This window comes from Podarcis pityusensis (assembly GCF_964106645.2).
Source record: "Podarcis pityusensis genome assembly, chromosome: 9".
Classification (NCBI taxonomy): domain Eukaryota; kingdom Metazoa; phylum Chordata; class Lepidosauria; order Squamata; family Lacertidae; genus Podarcis; species Podarcis pityusensis.
Genome location: NC_138034.1, coordinates 72,298,240 through 72,319,589, shown reverse-complemented (window position 1 = coordinate 72,319,589; position 21,350 = coordinate 72,298,240). Strand labels below are relative to the sequence as shown.

Sequence of the window (21,350 nt, the reverse complement as noted above, 5' to 3'; positions counted from 1 at the left end):
CGTGGGTAAATCAACGTGTATCTTGAGCTTTTCTGTGCAAAAGTCATGCACGAGCCGATTTCATGACACCTGGAAGCTCCTGGTGGTAGTGGAAAGCTTTTTAAGCCATTTCAGACAAAATCCACAATAAACCGGGTGGTCAGTTGCAGGACAGAAGTTTTTCCGAAAGCAGAATTACCCACCCGGACATTCCTAACTCCAAGGGGACTACGCGTACTTAAGCAATGAGGGCCTTCTGTCCCTGACACGGTTGGCCCTTTGCATAGAAATCCAGGCAGAGATTGGTTTTATAATCTATAGCAGCATCAGATTAATAATAGTTTCTTTTGCTGTACCTAGTCCCGCAGCTTCGTATCAGAACTTCTCGACTACATCAAGGTAGGTTATACTCCTTTTGCTCTTTCCCTTTAACAATGAATATCATCCCCTTGCGCTGCACATCTGTTGTTCGACAAAGCGCCTCGTTCTCACGCATAAAGTGTTGTGTCTCTTGTAAGCTACTGTCTGCGCTGCATCTGTAAAATGGGTTCACTACTCAGCTTAGTCTGCGGCAGAGACCACTCGGGTTCGCCAGCAGAACTGGGATCTGTATCTGCCATTTGCAAGCCCAAATTGAAGCTGCAGAACATGCTCCTGGTACTCTCCTTCAATGGAGGTTTTCTAAACGGAGGTTGGATGATCATCTGCCAGGGTTTCTCCAGCTCTGGTTCCTGCATTGTGTGGGGTTGGGCTAGATGACCCTTTGATTCCCTTCCAAGTGTACAGTCCTGTGATTCTATGAGCTTTGCAGCCTGTGTGCAGCCCAGGTGCCGGGGGAATGAAAGAAAAAAAGGTGGCAGGAATCCGAGAATACAAGCAAGGAAGGGCCAATAGCTTTCAGGGGAGGAGGGTTTCAATGACTTGCCCCATTTTGGTCAGACTGTACAGTGGACGCTCAGGTTGCGAACGTGATCCGTGTGGGATGCACGTTCGCAACCCACAGCGTTCGCAACCCACGCAGGTTGCGATTCGGCACTTCTGCGCAAGCACAAAGCGCGATTTAGCGCTTCTGCGCATGCGCGACCGCCAAAACCCGGAAGTTGCCCGTTCCGGTACTTCCGGGTTTAGGCGGTCTGTAACCCGAAAAAACGCAACCTGAAGCAGCTGTAACGCGAGGTATGACTGTATAAGCTTCTCTTAATCATTGAGCTCAGGGGAAGCTGTTTGTAGCAGAGGGGCAATGCACAGCACTGATTGGTCAGCATTCGGGAAAATAAGCCTCCTACTTGACAGTGATTTTTTTTAAAAAAAAGTTTTAAGAAAACTGATTGGGGTATTTGAGGGGAACACCCACCTCACCCACACAATACAGTGGTACCTTGGTTCTCAAACTTAATCGGTTCCAGAAGTCCGTTCCAAAACCAAAGCATTCCAAAACGAAGGCACACTTTCCCATAGAAAGTAATGCCTTAAACCAGCAATTTAACATGAATTTTACTATCTAACAATACCATTGAGCCATAAAACAAAAGCAATAATCAGTGTTCTGTACTATAAAATAAATAAGACAGTTTTGTAGATTATAAAAATTAAAATTAAAATTTTTTCTTACCTGCACTGATGATAGTCATATATTATATATATATATATATATACAGCTTAACATTAGTCCAGGATTCTCATCTCTGCCTTGTATTGTCAAGTTCCTTCCCTTATGATTCTCCTGTTTCTATGGTGAATGAATCCGTACACCCCACCCTCTGCCTGCTCAAAGCACATTTTTCACAATTAATGTTGCATAAAACCTTGAACGCTGCTTCCCCTCCCTGTTCAAACCTGAAAGCCTTAAACCACCAAGTTTCGTACTTGAAGCAATCCCTCCCCCGCAGCCCTAATGAAAGCAGAAGATCTTCCCTTTTGTCAGATGGCTGCTAACTGAAAGCTTTTCTGAAGAAGCAGAGCACAAAACACCGATTCTGGCTTTGGCATTAGCTAGTTGGCGGGACAGCGGCTGTCTGTAAGAAGAGCTCTCTTGGATCAGGCCATTTACCCATCTGGTCCAGCCTCCTGCTCTCACAGTAGCCAGCCAGATGTGTGCGAAAAGCCTATTCAGCAGGACCGGAATGCTTGTTCCTCTGAGGCATGAACAAGGCGGAGGAGAGATTGTCTGCACGCATACGCAGTCTATGATTGCTTGGGGAAAACCCTGGAGAGGAAGGGGACTTAGATGTCTGTGGGAAGGCAGGGACCTTCAGTCTCAGCACCTGCTTCATGGGAGCAAGACCTGCTGGAGATGAGTCGCTGCGCTCATTAGGGCTATAGTATAGTAGTTGTAGTTGTTTCATCGTGTCCGACTCTTCGTGACCCCCCTGGACCAGAGCACGCCAGGCACTCCTGTCTTCCACTGCCTCCCGCAGTTTGGTCAGACTCGTGCTGGTAGCTTCGAGAACACTGTCCAACCATCTCTTCCTCTGTCGTCCCCTTCTCCTTGTGCTCTCCATCTTTCCCAACATCAGGGTCTTTTCCAGGGAGTCTTCTCTTCTCATGAGGTGGCCAAAGTATTGGAGCCTCAGCTTCAGGATCTGTCCTTCCAGTGAGCACTCAGGGCTGATTTCCTTAAGAATGGATAGGTTTGATCTTCTTGCAGTCCATGGGACTCTCAAGAGTCTCCTCCAGCACCAGAATTCAAAAGCATCAATTCTTCGGCGATCAGCCTTCTTTATGGTCCAGCTCTCACTTCCATACATCACTATTGGGAAAGCCATAGCTTTAACTATACGGGCTTTTGTTGGCAGGGTGATGTCACCCAGTTGTAATAATAATAGTAATATTTTTTATTATTTATACCCCCGCCCATCTGGCTTGGTTTCCCCAGCCACTCTGGTGGCTCCCAACAGAATATTAAAAACAAATAAAACATCAAACATTAAAAACTTCCCGAAACAGGGTTGCCTTCAGACGTCTTCTAAAAGTCATATAACTATTTATTTCTTTGACATCTGATGGGAGAGCATTCCACAGGGCGGGCGCCACTACTGAGAAGGCCCTCTGCCTGGTTCCCTGCAACCTCACTTCTCCCAGTGAGGGAACCGCCTGAAGGCCCTCAGAGGTGGACCTCAGTATCCAAGTTGAACGATGGGGGTGGAGACGCTCCTTCAGGTATACTGGGCTGAGGCCGTTTAGGGCTTTAAAGGTCAGTACCAACACTTTGTCACCCCTGTGCAGATCACGGTTTTTTTGCTAATAAAGAGTTAACTCCAACGTGCACAGTGTGATTTACTGCCGGCTAGCTCCTAACATGCCTGCTCCTTATCACCAACCCGGTCAACAATTTGGCTGCAGCTTCATGAGCCAGTTGAAGTTTCTGAGCCCTTTTATTAAAGGCAGCCCCATGTAGAGCAGGTTGCAGTAATCCAAGCAGGACGGAACTAAGGCATGTGCTGGGACATCAGACATCTCAAGGAACGGGCTCAGCCGGCACACTAGTTTTAACTCTGCCAATTCACTCCTGGCTACCGCAGAGACTTGAGTATCCATGCTCAGGGCTGAGTCCAGGAGCATGTTCTAATTGTGAGCCTCAGGAGGAGTGTAACCACACGCAACACGGGTTGAATCCTTATTCCCTGTCCTGCCTTACACGGCTGACCAAGAGTTTTGATTTCCTTCACCCTCATCCAGTCCACCACGGCTGTTGTTGCGCAGGTGACTATGGGCTGTCAGGAGCAGGCAGGCAGGATCCTGGCTGCATTGCCCTGGCAAAGCTGGTGCCCAGCTGAGCAGGACCGCAGTTGGCATTCTTCCCCCTTAATCCCTTTAGAAGAAGATATGCAGAACCCTGGCAGTTCCAAGCTCTGAGAACTGGTTTTCATGGACTGGTTCCAGTTCAGTATGTTCAGTCCATAATGCTCAGTTCTCTAGCTCGGCTGCATCTGACTTCATAACTTGGGGACTTGGAAAGGCTGGCCTTTATCCGATGAAATGGGTTTATTTGTTTACACACTGTACATTTCCCTTTCCTTTTTTAAGGACTGCTATTCACATTGGTTGGGACGCGGGTGGCGCTGTGGGTAAAACCTCAGTGCCTAGGACTTGCCGATCGTATGGTCGGCGGTTCGAATCCCCGCGGCGGGGTGAGCTCCCGTCGTTCGGTCCCAGCTCCTGCCCACCTAGCAGTTCAAAAGCACTCTTAAGTGCAAGTAGATAAATAGGGACCGCTTTATAGCAGGAAGGTAAACGGCGTTTCCGTGTGCTGCGCTGGTGCTGGCTCGCCAGCTGCAGCTTCGTCACGCTGGCCACGTGACCCGGAAGTGTCTTCGGACGGCGCCGGCTCACGGCCTCTAGAGCGAGATGAGCACGCAACCCCAGAGTCCGACACAACTGGCCCGTACGGGCAGGGGTACCTTTACCTTTACCTATTCACATTGGTTATTATTTTTTAGCCAACTTTGCGTTTGGAAAAGTGTCTGTAGGGATAATAATTACCAAGCGCCCAGTGTAAGATTTTCGGCTGTTTTCCATTGAGTTGCAATTACGGCTCACGTTGCCGAGTTCAAGCAGAAGAGCAATTATTTTGACAAATGTATTTTACATTGGTATCATCAAAAAATATTCAGCGACATTCATCTTGGATAGCAAACAACAGTTTCTTTAGCAATATGTATCATTTCTGTCCAAACTAAGTTCCCAAAATCTTTCACCAACTGATAATATAGTACATACCAAAGTCCAGTTTGTGTTAAAATAAAGCTGCAAAATGTGTACTGTTTGACTCGCTAATTTCAGTTTTTTGCCTCTTCCTCATAGAGTGCCAAAGTGGTTCTTTTGGAGGACCTGGCCTCCCACCTGGGCATAAGGACACAGGTACGTGTTTGCAGGCCAGGCCACAGGTGCATCAGCGACAGAGACACCGCCAATCCAATCCATATGTTTTGACACCGACCTCATGGGGATGGTGTCCTATCAGGACTGCATATCCTTTCTGTTGGCATCCAGCGGCGTTCGCTGGGGAAATGCGCTACCCTGTGTTCTCATAGCACAGGAGAAGGGTTCCTGGACATAATGAGAAAATTTGGCACAGTAAATGAGAAAGCCCTAAAACTAGGATTCTCGCCAAATGCCACTCTTAAGCAGAGGCTTGACAACCATATGTCAGGAGTGCTCTGATGGTGTTTCCTGCTTGGCAGGGGGTTGGACTCGATGGCCCTTGTGGTCTCTTCCAACTCTATGATTCTATGATTCTATTATTCACTCTTGCTGTGGATTCTGCAAAAGCCAACAAAAACATGCAGCAATGCATCTGAGATGCCAAGTTGCAAAATTATATAAACACAGTTTCCATTTTTCCAGCTTTTAGAATCAGAGCGGGCGTTTCTTCGTGGAGATCATCTGATCCATCTGACTATTCCAAAATTTAGGAAACCATTTACCCAGGCTAAATTTAATGTGCTTCCATCTGCAGTACAGGAGGGTAGTTGCAACAGTGCCATACAATGGGCGCTTATGCCCCTGTCAAACAGAGAAAATAGAAAATGTGGAACATGTTTTATTGCATGTCCTGTTCTTCCTATTGTGATATCCGCCACCATTTCACTAATCAAATTTTACAAAGTATACTAGGCAGATCTGAAGTGTTTTATATTGATTATCTTTTGGTTGACCAGTCTCCCGAGATTATCGCCAAGGTAGCTAGTTTTTGTGCGGCAGCGATAGCTTGTCAGCGCAGGATCTTGCCCTAACTTTAAAATTGCTAACACCTTAAGTTGCTCCTCATCATTAAATTATCATTGTTTTATACTTCTCCCATCTGTTTTTATATTCTGCATTGTTTTTAAATTCTGTATTTAATATTGAACTTAATGTATCATACTGTGTTTTACGTATTTTCCTTTCTTCCTACCTTCTCAACTTGTTATTGATCGAAATAAATAAATATATAGGCATTCCCTCTTCGCCTTTAATGTATGCTGATGTGTAAGATAAATGTCCCCTGAAGCAGACACTTGCCAGGCCTTTGTGGAAAGGCTGGTGTGTCGTGGTGTTGTCTGAAAACATGCCTCTGCTCCTGGAAATGTGATATTTGCTGCTTACGGGGTTTGTTTTTCCTCAACAGGATGCAATTAACAGAGTGCAAGACCTGATGGCTGATGGAACGCTCACAGGTAACAGTGAAAACATTATGGGGCCGATCGCCTTGTTTAGACTGAAGCAGCAATATAGCAGCAGCCGCCCCTGAACATCTCTGGTTGATTATTTTTGATATTCAGCTGCTGTTTCAGCTTGGTAACATCCCAGTGCTGAAAATGCCAGCCGTCGGAGTAAAAATAGTTGCAGATGGGTCCAAATTGTTGTTGTTGTTTAGTCATGTCCAACTCTTCGTGACCCTCTGGACCAGAGCACACCAGGCACTCCTGTCTTCCACTTCCTCCCGCAGTTTGGTCAGACTCATGTTGGTAGCTTTGAGAACACTGTCCAACCATCTCGTCCTCTGTCGTCCCCTTCTCCTTGTGCCCTCCATCTTTCCCAACATCAGGGTCTTTTCCAGGTAGTCTTCTCCTGAGGTGGCCCAAGTATTGGAGCCTCAGCTTCAGGATCTGTCCTTCCAGTGAGCACTCCGGGCTGATTTCCTTAAGAATGGAGAGGTTTGATCTTCTTGCAGTCTATGGGACTCTCAAGAGTCTCCTCCAACACCATCCATTCTTCGGCGATCAGCCTTCTTTCTGGTCCAGCTCTCACTTCCATACATCCAAATTAGCACAACTTAAACGTCAAGGATTACTTCTGAGAAGACTTGCGTCTGGCCGTTGTTGGCTGACCAAAAACTGAGATAGTAGAAAACATCAAACATTAAAAACTTCCCTGAACAGGGCTGCCTTCAGATGTCTTCTAAAAGTCAAATAGTTGTTTGACATCTGATGGGAGGGCAGTCCACAGGGAGGGAGCAAGAAGCCTGCCGCATTCCTATACTGGGGTGGAGGAGATGCTTTTAAAAAAGGCTGATTGATTTTTTGTAGGGGGGGCCATCAACTCTTTCCTCCTCCATCAAGCGACTTGCTCCAGGCAACACATCCTGCCTCGCCCTTGGCTGGTGATGATAGAGTGATAGAGTAGGCAAATCTGCCAAGAAGAGTAAAAGCAAACCCACCCACCCCCATTAATTAGTGGGACACTTAAAATCACATTTAGGCCCCTAATGGAACCAATTTGTCAATTAGAGGTTACAGGCCTAAGTATTTATATCGTGCAGCCAAACTCAAACCTTTGGAGACGGGCTGATTAAGAAATCCTAGCTAGGCAATAAAACGAAGGTAAAAAGTGCAGCCTGTGGAGCTTAATTCCGGTTTGGCCTTGCCTCTAGGCGTAATCGATGACAGAGGAAAGTTCATCTACATCACGACGGAGGAAATGACGGCCGTGGCCGACTTCATTCGGCGGAGGGGACGCGTCTCTATTACAGAACTGGCTCAGCAGAGTAATTCTCTCATCAACCTAGAACCCGAAGCCAGGGCAATCGCTAAGGGGGTTGCATAAAAAGGCAATTTTTACACACTCAGAGGAAATAAAGTGTGGTTATAAAACGGGTGTCTCCATCGAATTTTTGTTTTCCTTGTCATTTCATTTATATGCCACTTAATATATTTTAGTATATTATATAAAGTAGTATATAAAATATATTATAATATAATTTATATGGCACGATGGCTTCTAAGCAGTTTACAAAACCCAAATGCCAACCGTAAAACATTATTAAAATGCGGTGTCGTTTTATGTACTTTCTTATGCATGTTCAGTATCGTACAGAATCAGAAGACGGGTGTCGTCACCTCCATTTTTAAAAAAAAATACCAGAACAATTAAAATACATAATGAAGTGGTCTCTTTATAAACTATGCAATAAAATAATCAGATTAAAACAGGAGACTCAGGTGAAGAAATCACCTGATTTCTTGGCGGAAGGCCAAAATAGTGTGTAAAAAAAAAAAGTAAACAAATACATATATAACAAATAATTTTTTTGTTTGTTAAGTGGTGTCATCATTCCCTCTGCTCCTTTTTACACCGTGAGTGCCATTGTTTCTATAGTCAAACCAGTGTCACTGTCCACAAGAGAGAGGTATTGTTAGGACTGAACAAACCTGCAGGTTTGCAGAACTCCAAAAAATAAAATAAAAAAATGTTTCAGGAGGAGAGAGAAGTGTCAGAAAAGCAGAGGAAACTCCCAGACAGCATGATGAGGGCTTTGATGTAATATTTGGAATTAGGGGGCATTCAATAAAGTTGAGTAAACACTTGCAACTGATGTAAAAAGGATAAGAAAATACTATTGGATATACAGATTTTTTAAAAAAAAAAAACATTTTTATTGATTTTCCAATAAAAACAGCCAATCAACATATCCACATCATAATCCAATTAAAAACAAGAAACTAAAATAAAACAAGACCAAATTGTAGTCCAAATTGTAATTATTTATTTTTCCGGGCTCCCCATAGTCTGGACTTCTGAAGCATATCTCCAAATCTTCAGTCCTGCCTCTTCTCATCGTTTTCATATTTTCCGCCTTCTGGTCTTAACGCTTTAAAGTTCTCTGTCCCTGGCTATGTGATTCTCAATCATGTCAAAAATCATATGTCCTTTCATCCACCGAATACAGCTTTATTTGTAAATATATATTTTTTCAACTGTCTATTTACCAGAGCAGCTTTTCCTGACTTCATTCCAATCCAGGCTGTTGTCCAAGTTTATCATTCGAAGTTTAACGACGCAGCAACTCCCAAGTTGTTAAATCGCTCCACTCTGGGCTGTTGTCCAAACCTTTCTTTTGAGATTTAGTGACGCAGTGTCTTCCACGTTGTTGAGTTGTAACTATAGATTGTTGGGCAGACTGTTTGCAATATTGCAATGTAAATGAACTGTATTCCACAGATATAAATCATTTGGCGATCGATCAGCCTTCTCGGAGACCACACAACCCCCCCCCCCCCCGTGGATATAAAAAATTTGATATAAAGGGTAATATAGCAAGCAGGGGAAGGAAATGTGTTAAAAACCAGAATAAGAAGTTGAGAGAAGGGGGGGGGAATCTGGGGACTCTTCAGTATGTGATTTGATATTTTATTATAACGATGGAATTGTAAAACCTAATAAAAAATTATTTAAAAACAAGCAAACAATAAAGTTGAACGGAAGGCTCCAGAGAAACAAAAGGAGGTCCTTTTTTACACAGTTGGCAGAGGACTTTGTGGGTGCCAGAGGAGGACCACAAGGATACCATTGGACCCACAGCACCACACTGTCAACCCCTCGAGTAGGCTCACGATTTTAGGGCAGAAAAACTACCCAGATAGCACATCTCGCCAGATTATTAGGAACAGCAGTGTTGCACACAAAATTCAACGAAGGTGTCTAACATTATAGATGCAGTGCCACTGGCTATTTAATACACAGCACATTTTCTCACCGGGTCTGGTTTCTGGGGTTCACTGAATGTATATAATAATAATAATAATAATAATAATAATAATAATAATAATAATAAAGCACTTCTGTCTAAAATCCCTGTTGGACTACTTGAATCTCAGTGCCGTCTTGCTCAGAAGTTGAACTGAAGTGTTCCAAGTTGAATCACCCATTTGATTTTTGAAAATTGAATAATTTGGTGGCTTCTTGGTGGCAGATTCAATGTGGATGGATGGATGGGAGTTGAAGCCCCACAACATCTGAACATAAGAACCCAAGGAGAACTTGCAGGATCAGGCCAATGGCCCATCTAGTCCGCCATCCTCTTCTCACAGCGGCCCAATGCTCCAGTGGAAAACCTGCTATCGGGATTCAAACACAAGAGGCCTCTGCCCTCCCGTGGCAACTGAAGCATCACTAGCCAACATGCTTAGTAGCCATCGAAAGACCTCTGCCATGAATTTGTCCAATCCTCTTTTAAAGCCATCCCTGCTTCTTGAGGGAGCAAGTTCCACAGTTCGGCCATGTGGCGGGCCTACGGTTCCCCATCTCTGGCGCTGACATGACCGATGCGCTGGCAGCTGTGGCAACAGAACAGTTGCCCTTCCATTGTTTTGCCGCAGAGGTTCTCTGGCCTGCTGTCGCTTCCACGCGCGCTGGTCCGCGCACAGCCACATGGGACTGGAGGGGAACGCGCAGCCATGTCGCTACAGAACGAAGTCACGGTGAGCCGCCATGCGCAGGGCGCAAGGCGACTGTGGGGAGGTTGCGGTTGGAGCTGGAGAGCGCAACCTCCCTTGGGCGCATAACAGTTGCGGAGCAACAGTTGGGGCTGGGCCTGAGGAACAGGCCTGAGGAGCCGGCGTAGTTTGTGCGCAGGCGAAGGACTTGCGCCTCGGGCGTCCGTGTATGTGGCAAAGCGAAGGCTTTTCCGAAGGCTGGAGCAAGCCATGAGGCCATAATCCAGAATCCAGGCCATAAATGAGAGGTTGGGCCTCGGATTGAGGCCCTAGGAAGCATGGGCTTCTCGCAGGGCCTTCCCAAGACATTTTGCGGCCTGAGGCGGAGGACAAGATGGCGCCCTTCCCCAAGGTTCGCAGACACAGGAGCCACAACCTATATGGCGGCCGTTATCTCGTGATAAAAAAATGGGATATCCCTCCCAAGTATCCCTATTTTCCAGAGACAATCCCAGATTTACAGAAGCCGTAAATTTTTTGAGCCTGGAATGACCCACCTTCCCTTATGATGTCCCTATTTTTAATCTCTGTTGGAAGCCACAGGGTACAAATAATTGATTATTATTATTATTATTATTATTATTATTATTATTATTATTATGTTGGAGGGTCTAGAGCAGTGGTTCCCAACCTGTGTTTTTTTGTTTTTGTTTTTTTTGCCATGCCCCACCTAAGCATCTCTCAAATCCTGGTGCCACCCACCACCCCCTGTGACATATAATTTTTATTATTCAAATAGTGAACTCCTATTTACGTGGAGGAAGCCTAAAAGGCCATTAACTGTTAATAACTCGTTATCGAATTGCCCCCCCTTAATATGGCCCACGTTGGGAACCACGGGTCTAGAGTTATCCGACCCCCTGAGCCAAGGAGATCAGTAACTAGGCAACCTTCAGAAAACATCTGAAGGCAGTCCTGTGTAGGGAAGTTTTTAAAAAACGTTTAATTATGTTTTATGTATGTCGGAGGCCATCCAGTGTGGCTGGGCCAACCCAGTCAGATGGGCGGGGTCTAAATAATAAAATGATGATGATGATGATGATGATGGAGGAATAGGACATCCCTATTTGCGTCGAAGAAATGTTTTTCTGGGATCCTTGCAAGGTATGTACATGGGGCCAACAACAGCCTCAGATTTTCCACAGGAAGGAGGCCTGCAGCAATGGTGAAAAATAGCTTCCTGGGTGCATTGAGAGCCACAGTGGGCAGGACACAGAGAACCACAGAGTTGGAAGGGACCCCTGGAGGTCCTCTAGTCCAACCCCCTGCAATGCAGGAACCTCAACCCGAGCGTCTGTGGCATGTATGGAACTGGCCCCACCCTTTGTCTTTGCAGGAGGCCCACGTGTGCAAGTCGCAGGAAGAATCGATCCAGTCTGCAGAGGTGCTGAGCGTCCTGCTGGCGTCGAAAGGCGTGCGGGCGCGCTCCATCCACGAACAGCTTGACGGCTTGTCTCTGTCCACCATCTACTGCCTGCTGGCCGCTCTGATGCAGTGCCTGAGTCTAGCCAGCCTCTGCGTGGCCGTTTCCCTGCTCAAGTGGGTGGCCGTGGTTCAATATCCGTACACCAGGCAGCCGAAGCGGTGGGTGACGTACAATTTCGGGGTGCCCGACGTGATGGAAGTGTACGAGACACAGCAACCCAACGGCACAGACATTCGTAAGAGGGCCTTCTCCCCCAAACAGCCCCTGCTCCTGCGCCGTTTCAGGGTGGGTGGGGATTCTGTACCAAGGGGCCCCAAATCTAGTCCAACCCCCTCTATCCCATATAGAGATCAAACCTGAAACCTTGGTGTTATCAGCTAGGCGTAGGTGGGCATGTTTACGTTGCTTTCATTTGCTCTTGTGGTTCGCTGTTCAAACTATTTTAAAATTAGGAGTTCAACCCCACCCCACCCCTCTAAAAGTATATTTAAATCACTTGCTTTTCAAAAAGCTTTTGCAAAAGCTCGGTTTGTTTTGCTGAAGCCTTGTATTTTTGTCCATGGTTGTCGTAAATTATCGTTACGGCGCTGAGTGAATAGTGAATACAAAGTTCTACTCCCTGAAGACCCTGGACTTGCTACTTTCACAAAACAGGCTGAGCCGTTTGCTGAGCAGACGCCAAGGCACGGACTCTCTCTGAGTCATTTTCAGAAAATTGTTATTATTATTATTATTATTATTCCCCCGTCTTTTCCACTGACAGTGAAGGCCGTTTACAGATAAAAATACAGTGGTACCTCGGGTTACAGACACTTCAGTTTACGCGTTTTCAGGTTGCGGGCCACAGGAAACCCAGAAGTACCGGAAAGGGTTACTTCTGGATTTCACCACTTCGCCAGAAGCCGTAAATCACGTCACGCGCGTGCGCAGACGTGGAGCTGCAGGTTACGAACACTGCAGGTTGCGGACGTGCCTCCGTCACGGATTACGTCCGCAACCCGAGGTTCTGTGAGATTTTGACCAACTTCGGCCCATCTGAAGCTGATACAGGCTCGTCTTATCTTGAGCCCAAGCAGAGTAGTCCATACAGCAGAAGGATAAGCAGTATGTGCCACATTCTTAACTTTATTTCCACTCTATGCTGAGAGAATACAAACATGCATCTTGCCTCTGTGAGAGCAGAGAAGCAACTCCTCTCGGGAACAAAGAACACCGAGAGAAACAGTGAAAAACAGGAAACCAGTGTACGTCACATCCAGTCTCCCATTCCCGTGGGAATCCAACAGTAACTCTGACTGTGGAATGCAAAACAATGTCTTGTGACTGCAGTTGCTGCTCAGGGAGGGAAATAGAAACCAACAGGTTCCACTGTAAGAGCAGCTAAAAACACAGAGGGAAAACAACTGAAAATCAATTAAACATTGGTATAATTAAAACAGCGCAGCACCACCCTTTTCATTAAAAGCAATCCGTTCCCAAAAGCCTGTTGAACCAAGAAATCTTCACCTGCTAGCAAATGAACAACAAGGAGGGGGCCAGTTTGACTTCTTTAGGGAGGGAGTTCCAAAGTCTTGCTTCAGGACTTGGTAGGCAGACTGGCAAGGTTTAACAATTATTAATCAAGATCCTTTATTAGGCATAGCAAACCACACATTATCAAACAGACACCGTATACAAATGGTGCAAAATATGAACTCAACATAACAAGGTTTGTCCCACTCATATCTTTGACTCCAGAGAAGATCAATTTGCGTAAATAATACAATACAGCACTACCAAATCCCCGATCAGTTAAGAACCACTAATTTTCTTTATAATGGCTCAGTCTTTCTACATGGACAGCACTCAAAAATTCAGCCACTATTAAAGTAATTTGATCATTCCTGTCCGAAAGCAGGTCCTGAACTGCTGGTAGCATAGAAATCTGCCTATTGAGTTGTAAGGCCTCTAATAATTTTCTTCTGGCATAAATGCCAAAATCACAAGAAAAGAAAATATGCTCCAAAGTATCAGGTTCCTGTTTAACAAACCAGAGCATCTCTAGATAAAAGCGCCATTGGTACCACAAGCTGGGTTAGTAGCTCTGCTGCCAGTCAGAACAGACAGCCTTGGGGTTAGGTGGATCCAACATCCTTTTCTCACAAGATGTAGCCAACCAGATGCCTGTGCCAAACTGGCAAGCAGGACCTAAGCACAAGAGCACTTCCCCTTCCTGTAGTTTCCAGCAACCGGTAGTGTTCAAAAGCATCGCTGTCTCGACTGTGGAGGCAGAGAAGAGCCATCCTGGCTAGGAGCCATCGACAGCCCTCTTGTCCGTGAATTTGTCACAGTCCTCTTTTAAAGCCTTCTAGGTTGGTGTTCGGGACGCGGGTGGCGCTGTGGGTTAAACCACAGAGCCTAGGACTTGCCGATCAGAAGGTCAGCGGTTCGAATCCCCGCAACAGGGTGAGCTCCCGTTGCTCGGTCCCTGCTCCTGACCACCTAGCAGTTCGACAGCACATCAAAGTGCAAGTAGATAAATAGGTACCACACCGGTGGGAAGGTAAACGGTGTTTCCGTGCGCTGCTCTGGTTCGCCAGAAGCGGCTTAGTCATGCTGGCCACATGACCCGGAAGCTGTACGCGGCTCCCTCGGCCAGTAAAGCGAGATGAGCGTTGCAACCCCAGAGTCGGCCACGACTGGACCTAATGGTCAGGGGTCCCTTTACCTTTACCTTAGTGTTCACCACTGCCTCCTGTAGCAGTGAGTTCCATAGTTTAACAGACAGATGGCCGTAGCATGTAGCAGAGCATCTGATTTGCATGCAGAAGGGTGTGGGTTCCGCCCCCAGCATCTCCAGTTAAAGTTAGGAAAGGCTTTTGTCGGGCCTGAATGAAACCTTGGAAAGCTACTGCCTCTCAGCCTGGACAGTTTGGTAGTCTAATGATCTGACTCTGTATCAGGCAACTTCCTGTGTTCCTCAATAAGCTCACCAAACTACACTTCCCAGGATTTTGGGGGGGAGGCCTTGGCAGTTTGGGTGAAAAAATGGTTACAAATTGATTCCGTTTTTTGAGCAGATGCGTTGTGCTTTACAGAGCCTAGGGCTTGCCGATCAGAAGGTTGGCGGTTTGAATCCCCACGACGGGGTGAGCTCCTGTTGTTCGGTCCCTGCTCCCGCCAACCTAGCAGTTCGAAAGCACGTCAAAGTGAAAGTAGATTAATAGGTACCGCTCCAGCGGGAAGGTAAACGGCATTTCCGTGCGCTGCTCTGGTTCGCCAGAAGCAGCTTAGTCATGCTGGCCACATGACCTGGAAAAACTGTCTGCGGACAAACGCCAGCTCCCTCGGCCTATAGAGCGAGGTGAGCGTGCAACCCCAGAGTCGTCCACGACTGGACCTAACTGTCAGGGGTACCTTTACCTTTACAGTTTGCCATATGAATTTCCCTCTCCTTTCTATTCCGACAGCGGAAGTTCATTTCTTTCCCAACACTGCTTTCGTGCCGTGGTTTATCAGCATTTGTTTCGTGGGCATGTTCTTGGGCTTTGCGGCTTTTCTCCTGGATTTCATGGAGATTGAGATCCTAGGCAAACATAAAACAGCCGTTGCTACTTCCCTGCACATTTTGTCAGGTAATTTGCCAGTTTCTACGTAGACTTGCCGGTTCTTTTGCATTTAACACTGATAAGGGACAGCTTCAACTCAACCCATAATTGCATTGGTATTAAAAAAATTGAGCAAGGGAAATCTTCAGTTTGCATGCATAGCTGGCTCACAGAAGAGAGCGGCCCTTGTGTGCTTTGTCCCGACTCGAAGTGTTCTGTGGCTCACAGAACAATAAGTGACTGTTGTGGGGAATGGAAAACCGAGGTGGAGGAATGCAATGGGGAAATCTGGGAGAGGGCATGGCTGGCTTGAACCCTGGACAGGAACACCCCACACAGCAATGTGTTGTTGCAGGTCTTGATAGTTTTCATGGTTGTTGTGGAAGATGCACCAGTGAATAAGAAACAAGACACAGAAAATTCCCAAAGAGCCCACAGTCAAAATCTAGGTGTCAGTGAGAGAACAAAAGTAATGGGTATAAATTTTCTGGGTGTGCCTTGCACATTTATCCACAAAGAGAAGGCAGAGTAGATTTTAAATTTAATTTATACCTGACCCACCCATATCTCTCCAATTGGGCCCTGTGAGGTTACAGTGTGACCGAGAGTAGTTTAATAAAACTTTGCATGCCATACTGGTGGAATCTACACACATATAAAAAACCGTTCTGAAAATGCTTTTTTTAAAAGCGTTTTTAAAAATACAGTGAGTTTTCCATAAGTTTTGTCATCGCCATCTAGTGTCCCATTGCATATTGTACTTAGAACACACTTAAAATGTTTTATTTGCAGCTGTATAGCTGAGTCCACGGCGAGAAGGGGATTGTGGGGGATTTAATGCAGACAAATTCAACTAAGCATAGATTGCCAATAGGCAATGGGGATAAGAATGCTGTTGTATTTGTCTGCATTAATTTTCTCACACCCTAAATGCCATGGAGCGGGTCTGCCTCACATTTATGTCAATAACTTTGCTGGCTCAGGGTATCAATAATCCCAAGCTGGGCTGAACTTTTGGGGAAGGCTGTAGCTCCACTGTAAAGGGTCTGTCTTCCACACGGTGGCTCCCAGCTTCCTTCCCTGGCATCTCTAGGTAGGACTGGGAACAACCCTTACCGGAAATGCTGGAGAGCTGCTGCCAGTCAGTGTTGACAACACTGCATCAAATGGACCAATGGTGAGAGCCAGTGTGGTGTAGTGGTTAAGAGCGGTAGTCTCGTAATCTGGGGAACCGGGTTCGCGTCTCCGCTCCTCCACATGCAGCTGCTGGGTGACCTTGGGCTAGTCACACTTCTCTGAAGTCTCTCAGCCCTGATCACTCACCTCACAGAGTGTTTGTTGTGGGGGAGGAAGGGAAAGGAGAATGTTAGCCGCTTTGAGATTCCTTAGGGTAGTGATAAAGCGGGATATCGGATCCAAACTCTTCTTTAAAAAAATAATTAAAAAATGGACCAATGGTCTGACTCTGTATAAGGCAGCTTCTTGCAGTGATGGGGGCTAGAGCCTTCTCCATGGTGGTTCCCTGGTTGTGGAACTCACACCCTCTGGAGATAAGGCAATCCCCCTCCATAACAGAAGGCAATAATATACCCATTTTCATGCAGGCATTTGGGTGCAACACTCTAGGTGGAATCTATTTTCTTTTTATTGCTGTTGAACTGTTTTATTGGTTGATTGGCTTTTAACTGACATTTAGATTTTACGTGTTGTTTTAAATAGTCTTGTGCATCACCCAGGATGGGCCACTGGCTTGTTCCTGCAGGGCTCAGGATAGATAGTGAAATATACTCGGAGTCGCGAGTGGATTTCATGCTCTTTATTCAGCTCATAGTGGTGAGGAGGAATAGGAGTTCCCCCGGAATGTCTGCTTTATATACATTATTTACATAATGGGCCCCACGTGATTGGCTAATTCCGGGATTCTCCTGTAGGCCAATCAGGTTGCGGATTCACTTCCACCTAGAGCTGGATTGGGTGGCTCCTGTGGACCAATCAGACTGCTGCAATCTGGGTCCTATTGTTCTAGGACCAATCAGACTGCTGCATTTTGGATCCTATTCAACTCAGTACATAACAGATAGATAGATAGATAGATAGATAGATAGATAGATAGATAGATAGATAGATAAAATTTAAGCACTGTGCATGGCTTCCCAGAACCAACAGCTGTCAACAGATAAGCTCATAGCTGCCCTGCCTGCCTGTTCCATCTCCATGACACAAACAGGAAGAATTGGACTCTAATGAGACCTTTCTAATGGCCTTTCTTTCCCCTCCCCCTGCAGGCATCTTCCTTGTAATCCTCATTGGAATCTGTTGCTGGTGTTTTGTGACGGTTAACGAACGGATCTACAGGGATGATCTGATGAACGCCGAGTTGCTCAGTTTCCTAGGAGAGAGTTTTTATATCACCCTGCTGTCCCTTGCCTTCGCGAGCTTAGCTAGCACGCTAAGCTTTCTGGCGATGAAGCTCAGCAGACAAGAATAGCGTCAGCGCAGCCGAAAACGGCGGAGAGAAGCCCACAACCCCCTGCACAGTCTAAACACCTTGCCAATGGTCTGGTTTGGATGCAGCAGTCCCTGGTTCAGAAACCATGGTTTGTGAAGCCTGAAACAAAGGTGAAAACTATGAATTCAACCCTACCCTCATGTGGAAAGTCCCAGTTTGTTTTAAGTTCCAAAAGGGGAACTCTGGTTTGCTGTTAGTGTACTAGCTAGGATACTAAGCCATGGCTGTCAACCAGAGTTGTGTGTAGTGGGGAATTCTGGTTTAAAGAAAACCTGCCAGAGCAGGAGACGAGGAGCAAGAGAATCCCAGCTCTTGTACCTAGCTGTTGTTTATGAAGGTGAGAAGATTGCATCCAAGTCTGCCCATTGTTGTGACCACCAACCAAATCACACTGCTTTTCAATAAAGGTTGGCAAATAAACCTAGGCAAGAAACAACGTCTTGTTTGGTGTTCTGTTCCAAAACCACCAGTTCCAGGTTTATGTATCCTGCCTCCAGGAACCAGCAGAAGTTTGGGTGTTAAGTTGTGGGTGAACATATCAGACGACACAGCAATTCTTCAGACAGCTCTTGTTTATTCGCAGGCCAGAACAGAACTGAACTGAAGGGTTCAGCCAGCCTGCTTATATAGAGCTCCACTACAAAGCAACAGTAACAACTTTCTGTAACTATCCAATCACTGAACGTCACTTTCAATTCCTTATTTGCATATGTGGACCTGAGTGAAAACTATCTACAGTATCCCCCTGCTGGCCCAGGGTGAGAACTTCAGTACATAACATTGGGTACCACTTCTTATGCAGTGATGAGGAGGATCAAAAGGAGGAGAGGCAACAACAGGGGAGGAATTGTTTGCTAAAGAGCTAGTGGCCCTGAAAATACATTTGCACGGCTTAGGACTGTAGGAGTCATCTCTTTTCTTTTAAGATGATGTCAGCGTCATCTCCTAAGATTTCAGAAGTGGGCAGGAGCCAAGTCTTCCTTTCTCCCTGTGTTGCAATGTCACCTTGTTTCATGGTCCACATCAGGTTAGCATGATGTTTGCAACATCGGGTGGGGAGGAGAGGCACCCCAAGGCAGCCTTAGAGCAAGGAAAATCTGCTGGAAGTGAAAGCAGCTAGCTATTCATCTCATCAGCATACATCAGGCATACAGCCCTGATGCCATTAAAAAAGCAGTTTCGGGAGGTGAGAAGGAATTTGGAGTGAAGAAGCAGGGCGAGTAACTTAACCCATTCTATGTCTACAGATTCTCTGGTTTGCCTCCCCCACTCCCACCCTAGCACCACCATGGTCCAAAAATCTGTGTTTAGCTTTCATTTGAACTGCATTGGGAGACACCCATTTGGGCAGAGAAGCTGCAGACGGGAAATTTATTTCTGATTCTCTGCCCCTCTCCCGAATCTGCCTTTCCTTCATTAAGAAACAGTGCTGGGCCATGCTTAAGTTTATATACATGTCCTGTTATTCAGCCCTCAGTTCCCAGCTCTTTATAAACGTACTGAAAACTGCAGCTGGAGAATGCGCCATAATATTTGGTGGGATGATGTATGCGCCAACTCCTTGTGCCATAGACAAATTTGAGTCTTTTTGGTGCAAGTCATCAAGTCGAGAGTCATGTTTTCTCAGCCTAACCTACCTCGCAGGCTTGTCGTGAGGATAAAATGGGGAAGGGGGGGGAACAGTGCCACCTTGAGTTCTTGGGAGGAAAAGGCGGAGTAAAAATATAATACTGCAATATTTTTGTAGAAAAAATATATCAGGAGCGGCCTGCAGTCTCACCACCGAAATAAAAAGGTAAAGGTAAAGGGACCCCTGACCATTAGGTCCAGTCGTGACCGACTCTGGGGTTGCGGCGCTCATCTCGCTTTATTGACCGAGGGAGCCGGCGTACAGCTTCCGGGTCATGTGGCCAGCATGACTAAGCCGCTTCTGGCGAACCAGAGCAGCGCACAGAAACGCCATTTACCTTCCCACCAGAGCCATACCTATTTATCTACTTGCACTTTGAGGTGCTTTCAAACTGCTAGGTTGGCAGGAGCAGGAACCAAGCAATGGAAGCTCACCCCGTCATGGAGATTTGAACCGCCGACCTTCTGATCGGCAAGTCCTAGGCTCTGTGGTTTAACCCACAGCGCCACCCGCGTCCCTTAACCACCGAAATAGCTTTGTGCAAATAAATCAGGACGGACGCTCATTGCTGTATGACTGCCCCGTAAACAAAGCAGAACAAATGCTCTGTAAAGGCCGGGCGCTGTCTAGCCCCCCTCATAAGCCTTGTGCAATCAACTCGGGAGGAACCCTGATTAAACAGCTTGTCTGGAGGGGGTCTGTACTGTCGTGGTCCAAAAATGGGACAATCTGTGCCTTGCCCAGGGGATGGCAGCAGTGTCTCTCGGATTTCTGCGTGACACGTCTCTATAGCAACCGTGCACAAGCATGGCAGAGGAACTCTGGAGGGCAACAGCAAGGTTACTCGAAACTCCGCTGCTGCAATTCAAAGAGCAGGTTGGCTTGCCCAGAGTCGAGCCGCTTAGTGAAAGTTTCATTACCTATTCTCCTCTTAATTTCCCAACCAACAAAGTCATGCGCTGGACGCCTCAGGCTCTGGATCCCATTTCTGCCCGCAGGTTCCCAGGGCTCTTTGCCTCCGTTCGAGGTTAATCATTCACCTTTTTAATTTCATTTATTTATTTATTTCACCGAGCCAACGGTTTGTATGAATAGAGTCATTGTGCGCAGCGGGAACGAGCCCCAACCCCCAAACAATGGAGCAATGAAAAAAAGAGAGAGGAAAGTGGAAAGAAGAGATGTCCAAAAAGTGCTCCAGCCGACGATAACAGGAGCTAAGCAGAGTCGCTGCGGATGCAGACTCCATAAACTGGGTGCCAGGATTATAAGTAACTCGTTCCCCAACTTTTATTTCAACCCACCCCGTTCGTTCCACTGTGCATCCGCGCTAATCAAGCAAACTCCCCTGATTATTACTGCATGTAGGATAATCTCAGTCTTCTCAATCAACTGTACAAATGCCATTAGCAAAAGAAGAAGAAGAAGAAAAAGAAGAAGAAGAAGAAGAAGAAGAGCAGATTTAGACATGCCTGTGGGGCAGTTGCAATATGGTGAGATTTCTTGGGGCGTGGGGAACGACGCTGTATATGTCTCTACTGGAGCTCAGCAGCATAGCATGGGTTGCTGGTGCCCAGGGCACACGCTAGGCAGGCACAGGGCACAGAGCCAGCCACTCCAGCCCAGCCCTTGCCCCTGGAGCCAAGCGGGGCCATGCTATGCTGCCTGCCCACCCGCCAGTGCAGAAGGGAGCCCGGCCGGCCGACAAAGCCCTTGGTGGGAGAACCCCACGCCCCCGATGCCCATGGAGAGGGGTTGGGCCACGCTGGGGTCACCCCTTCGAGAGGAGCAAGCAAGTGTTGGCCGGGCGGCCCTTCAGCAAAGAAGCCAGGGACAGCGTGGCAAGGTCTGGGTTCCAGGGCCCAGAGACCTCCGCGCACAGGCAAGGTGGGACAGGGATCCCTCCAGGATTGCCTTTCTGGAGCCACAGCCTCACTGTCTCAAGTAGGACTGGGACAGAGGCCTGTCTAAAATCCACTCGGTGTGACCAGTACTAAGGTAGATGGACCAATGATCTGGTTGGGTA

At 46.7% G+C, this 21,350-nt stretch overlaps 2 protein-coding genes across 6 annotated transcripts in view; both read left to right on the top strand.

Annotated features, from left to right (window-relative positions):
- The window catches only part of DDRGK1 (DDRGK domain containing 1), a 36,158-nt gene extending 28,605 nt beyond the window's left edge, over positions 1–7,553 (top strand). The window contains exons 6-9 of the mRNA XM_081021179.1: positions 340–378; positions 4,783–4,839; positions 6,089–6,137; positions 7,334–7,553. Coding sequence (XP_080877305.1) covers positions 340–378; positions 4,783–4,839; positions 6,089–6,137; positions 7,334–7,506 — 318 coding nt within the window. The 3' untranslated portion in view covers positions 7,507–7,553. The remainder of the gene's footprint in view (positions 1–339; positions 379–4,782; positions 4,840–6,088; positions 6,138–7,333) is intronic.
- Positions 7,554–9,505: 1,952 nt separating this feature from the next.
- LOC308485364 (uncharacterized protein) lies at positions 9,506–18,133 on the top strand. 5 transcript variants are annotated; one of them, XM_081021196.1, is made up of 4 exons: positions 9,518–10,160; positions 11,512–11,836; positions 15,051–15,215; positions 17,474–18,133. In XM_081021196.1, the coding sequence occupies exons 1-4, from the start codon at positions 10,005–10,007 to the stop codon at positions 17,674–17,676; spliced, it is 849 nt and encodes a 282-aa protein (XP_080877322.1). In that variant the 5' UTR covers positions 9,518–10,004; the 3' UTR covers positions 17,677–18,133. The 5 variants fall into 5 exon arrangements, with proteins under 5 accessions (XP_080877326.1, XP_080877322.1, XP_080877325.1 ...); XM_081021199.1 differs by lacking the exon at positions 9,518–10,160 and adding an exon at positions 10,198–10,527; XM_081021197.1 differs by lacking the exon at positions 9,518–10,160 and adding an exon at positions 10,598–10,719.
- Positions 18,134–21,350: the final 3,217 nt, after the last annotated feature.

Excerpts from the sequence above, each read along its gene's own strand:
- LOC308485364 (XM_081021196.1), top strand. The coding sequence starts at position 10,005 with ATGCGCTGGCAGCTGTGGCAACAGAACAGTTGCCCTTCCATTGTTTTG. Across the intron at positions 10,161-11,511 it reads CGCTACAGAACGAAGTCACG|GAGGCCCACGTGTGCAAGTC; the intron begins GTGAGCCGCCAT and ends TTGTCTTTGCAG. Across the intron at positions 11,837-15,050 it reads ACCCAACGGCACAGACATTC|CGGAAGTTCATTTCTTTCCC; the intron begins GTAAGAGGGCCT and ends CTATTCCGACAG.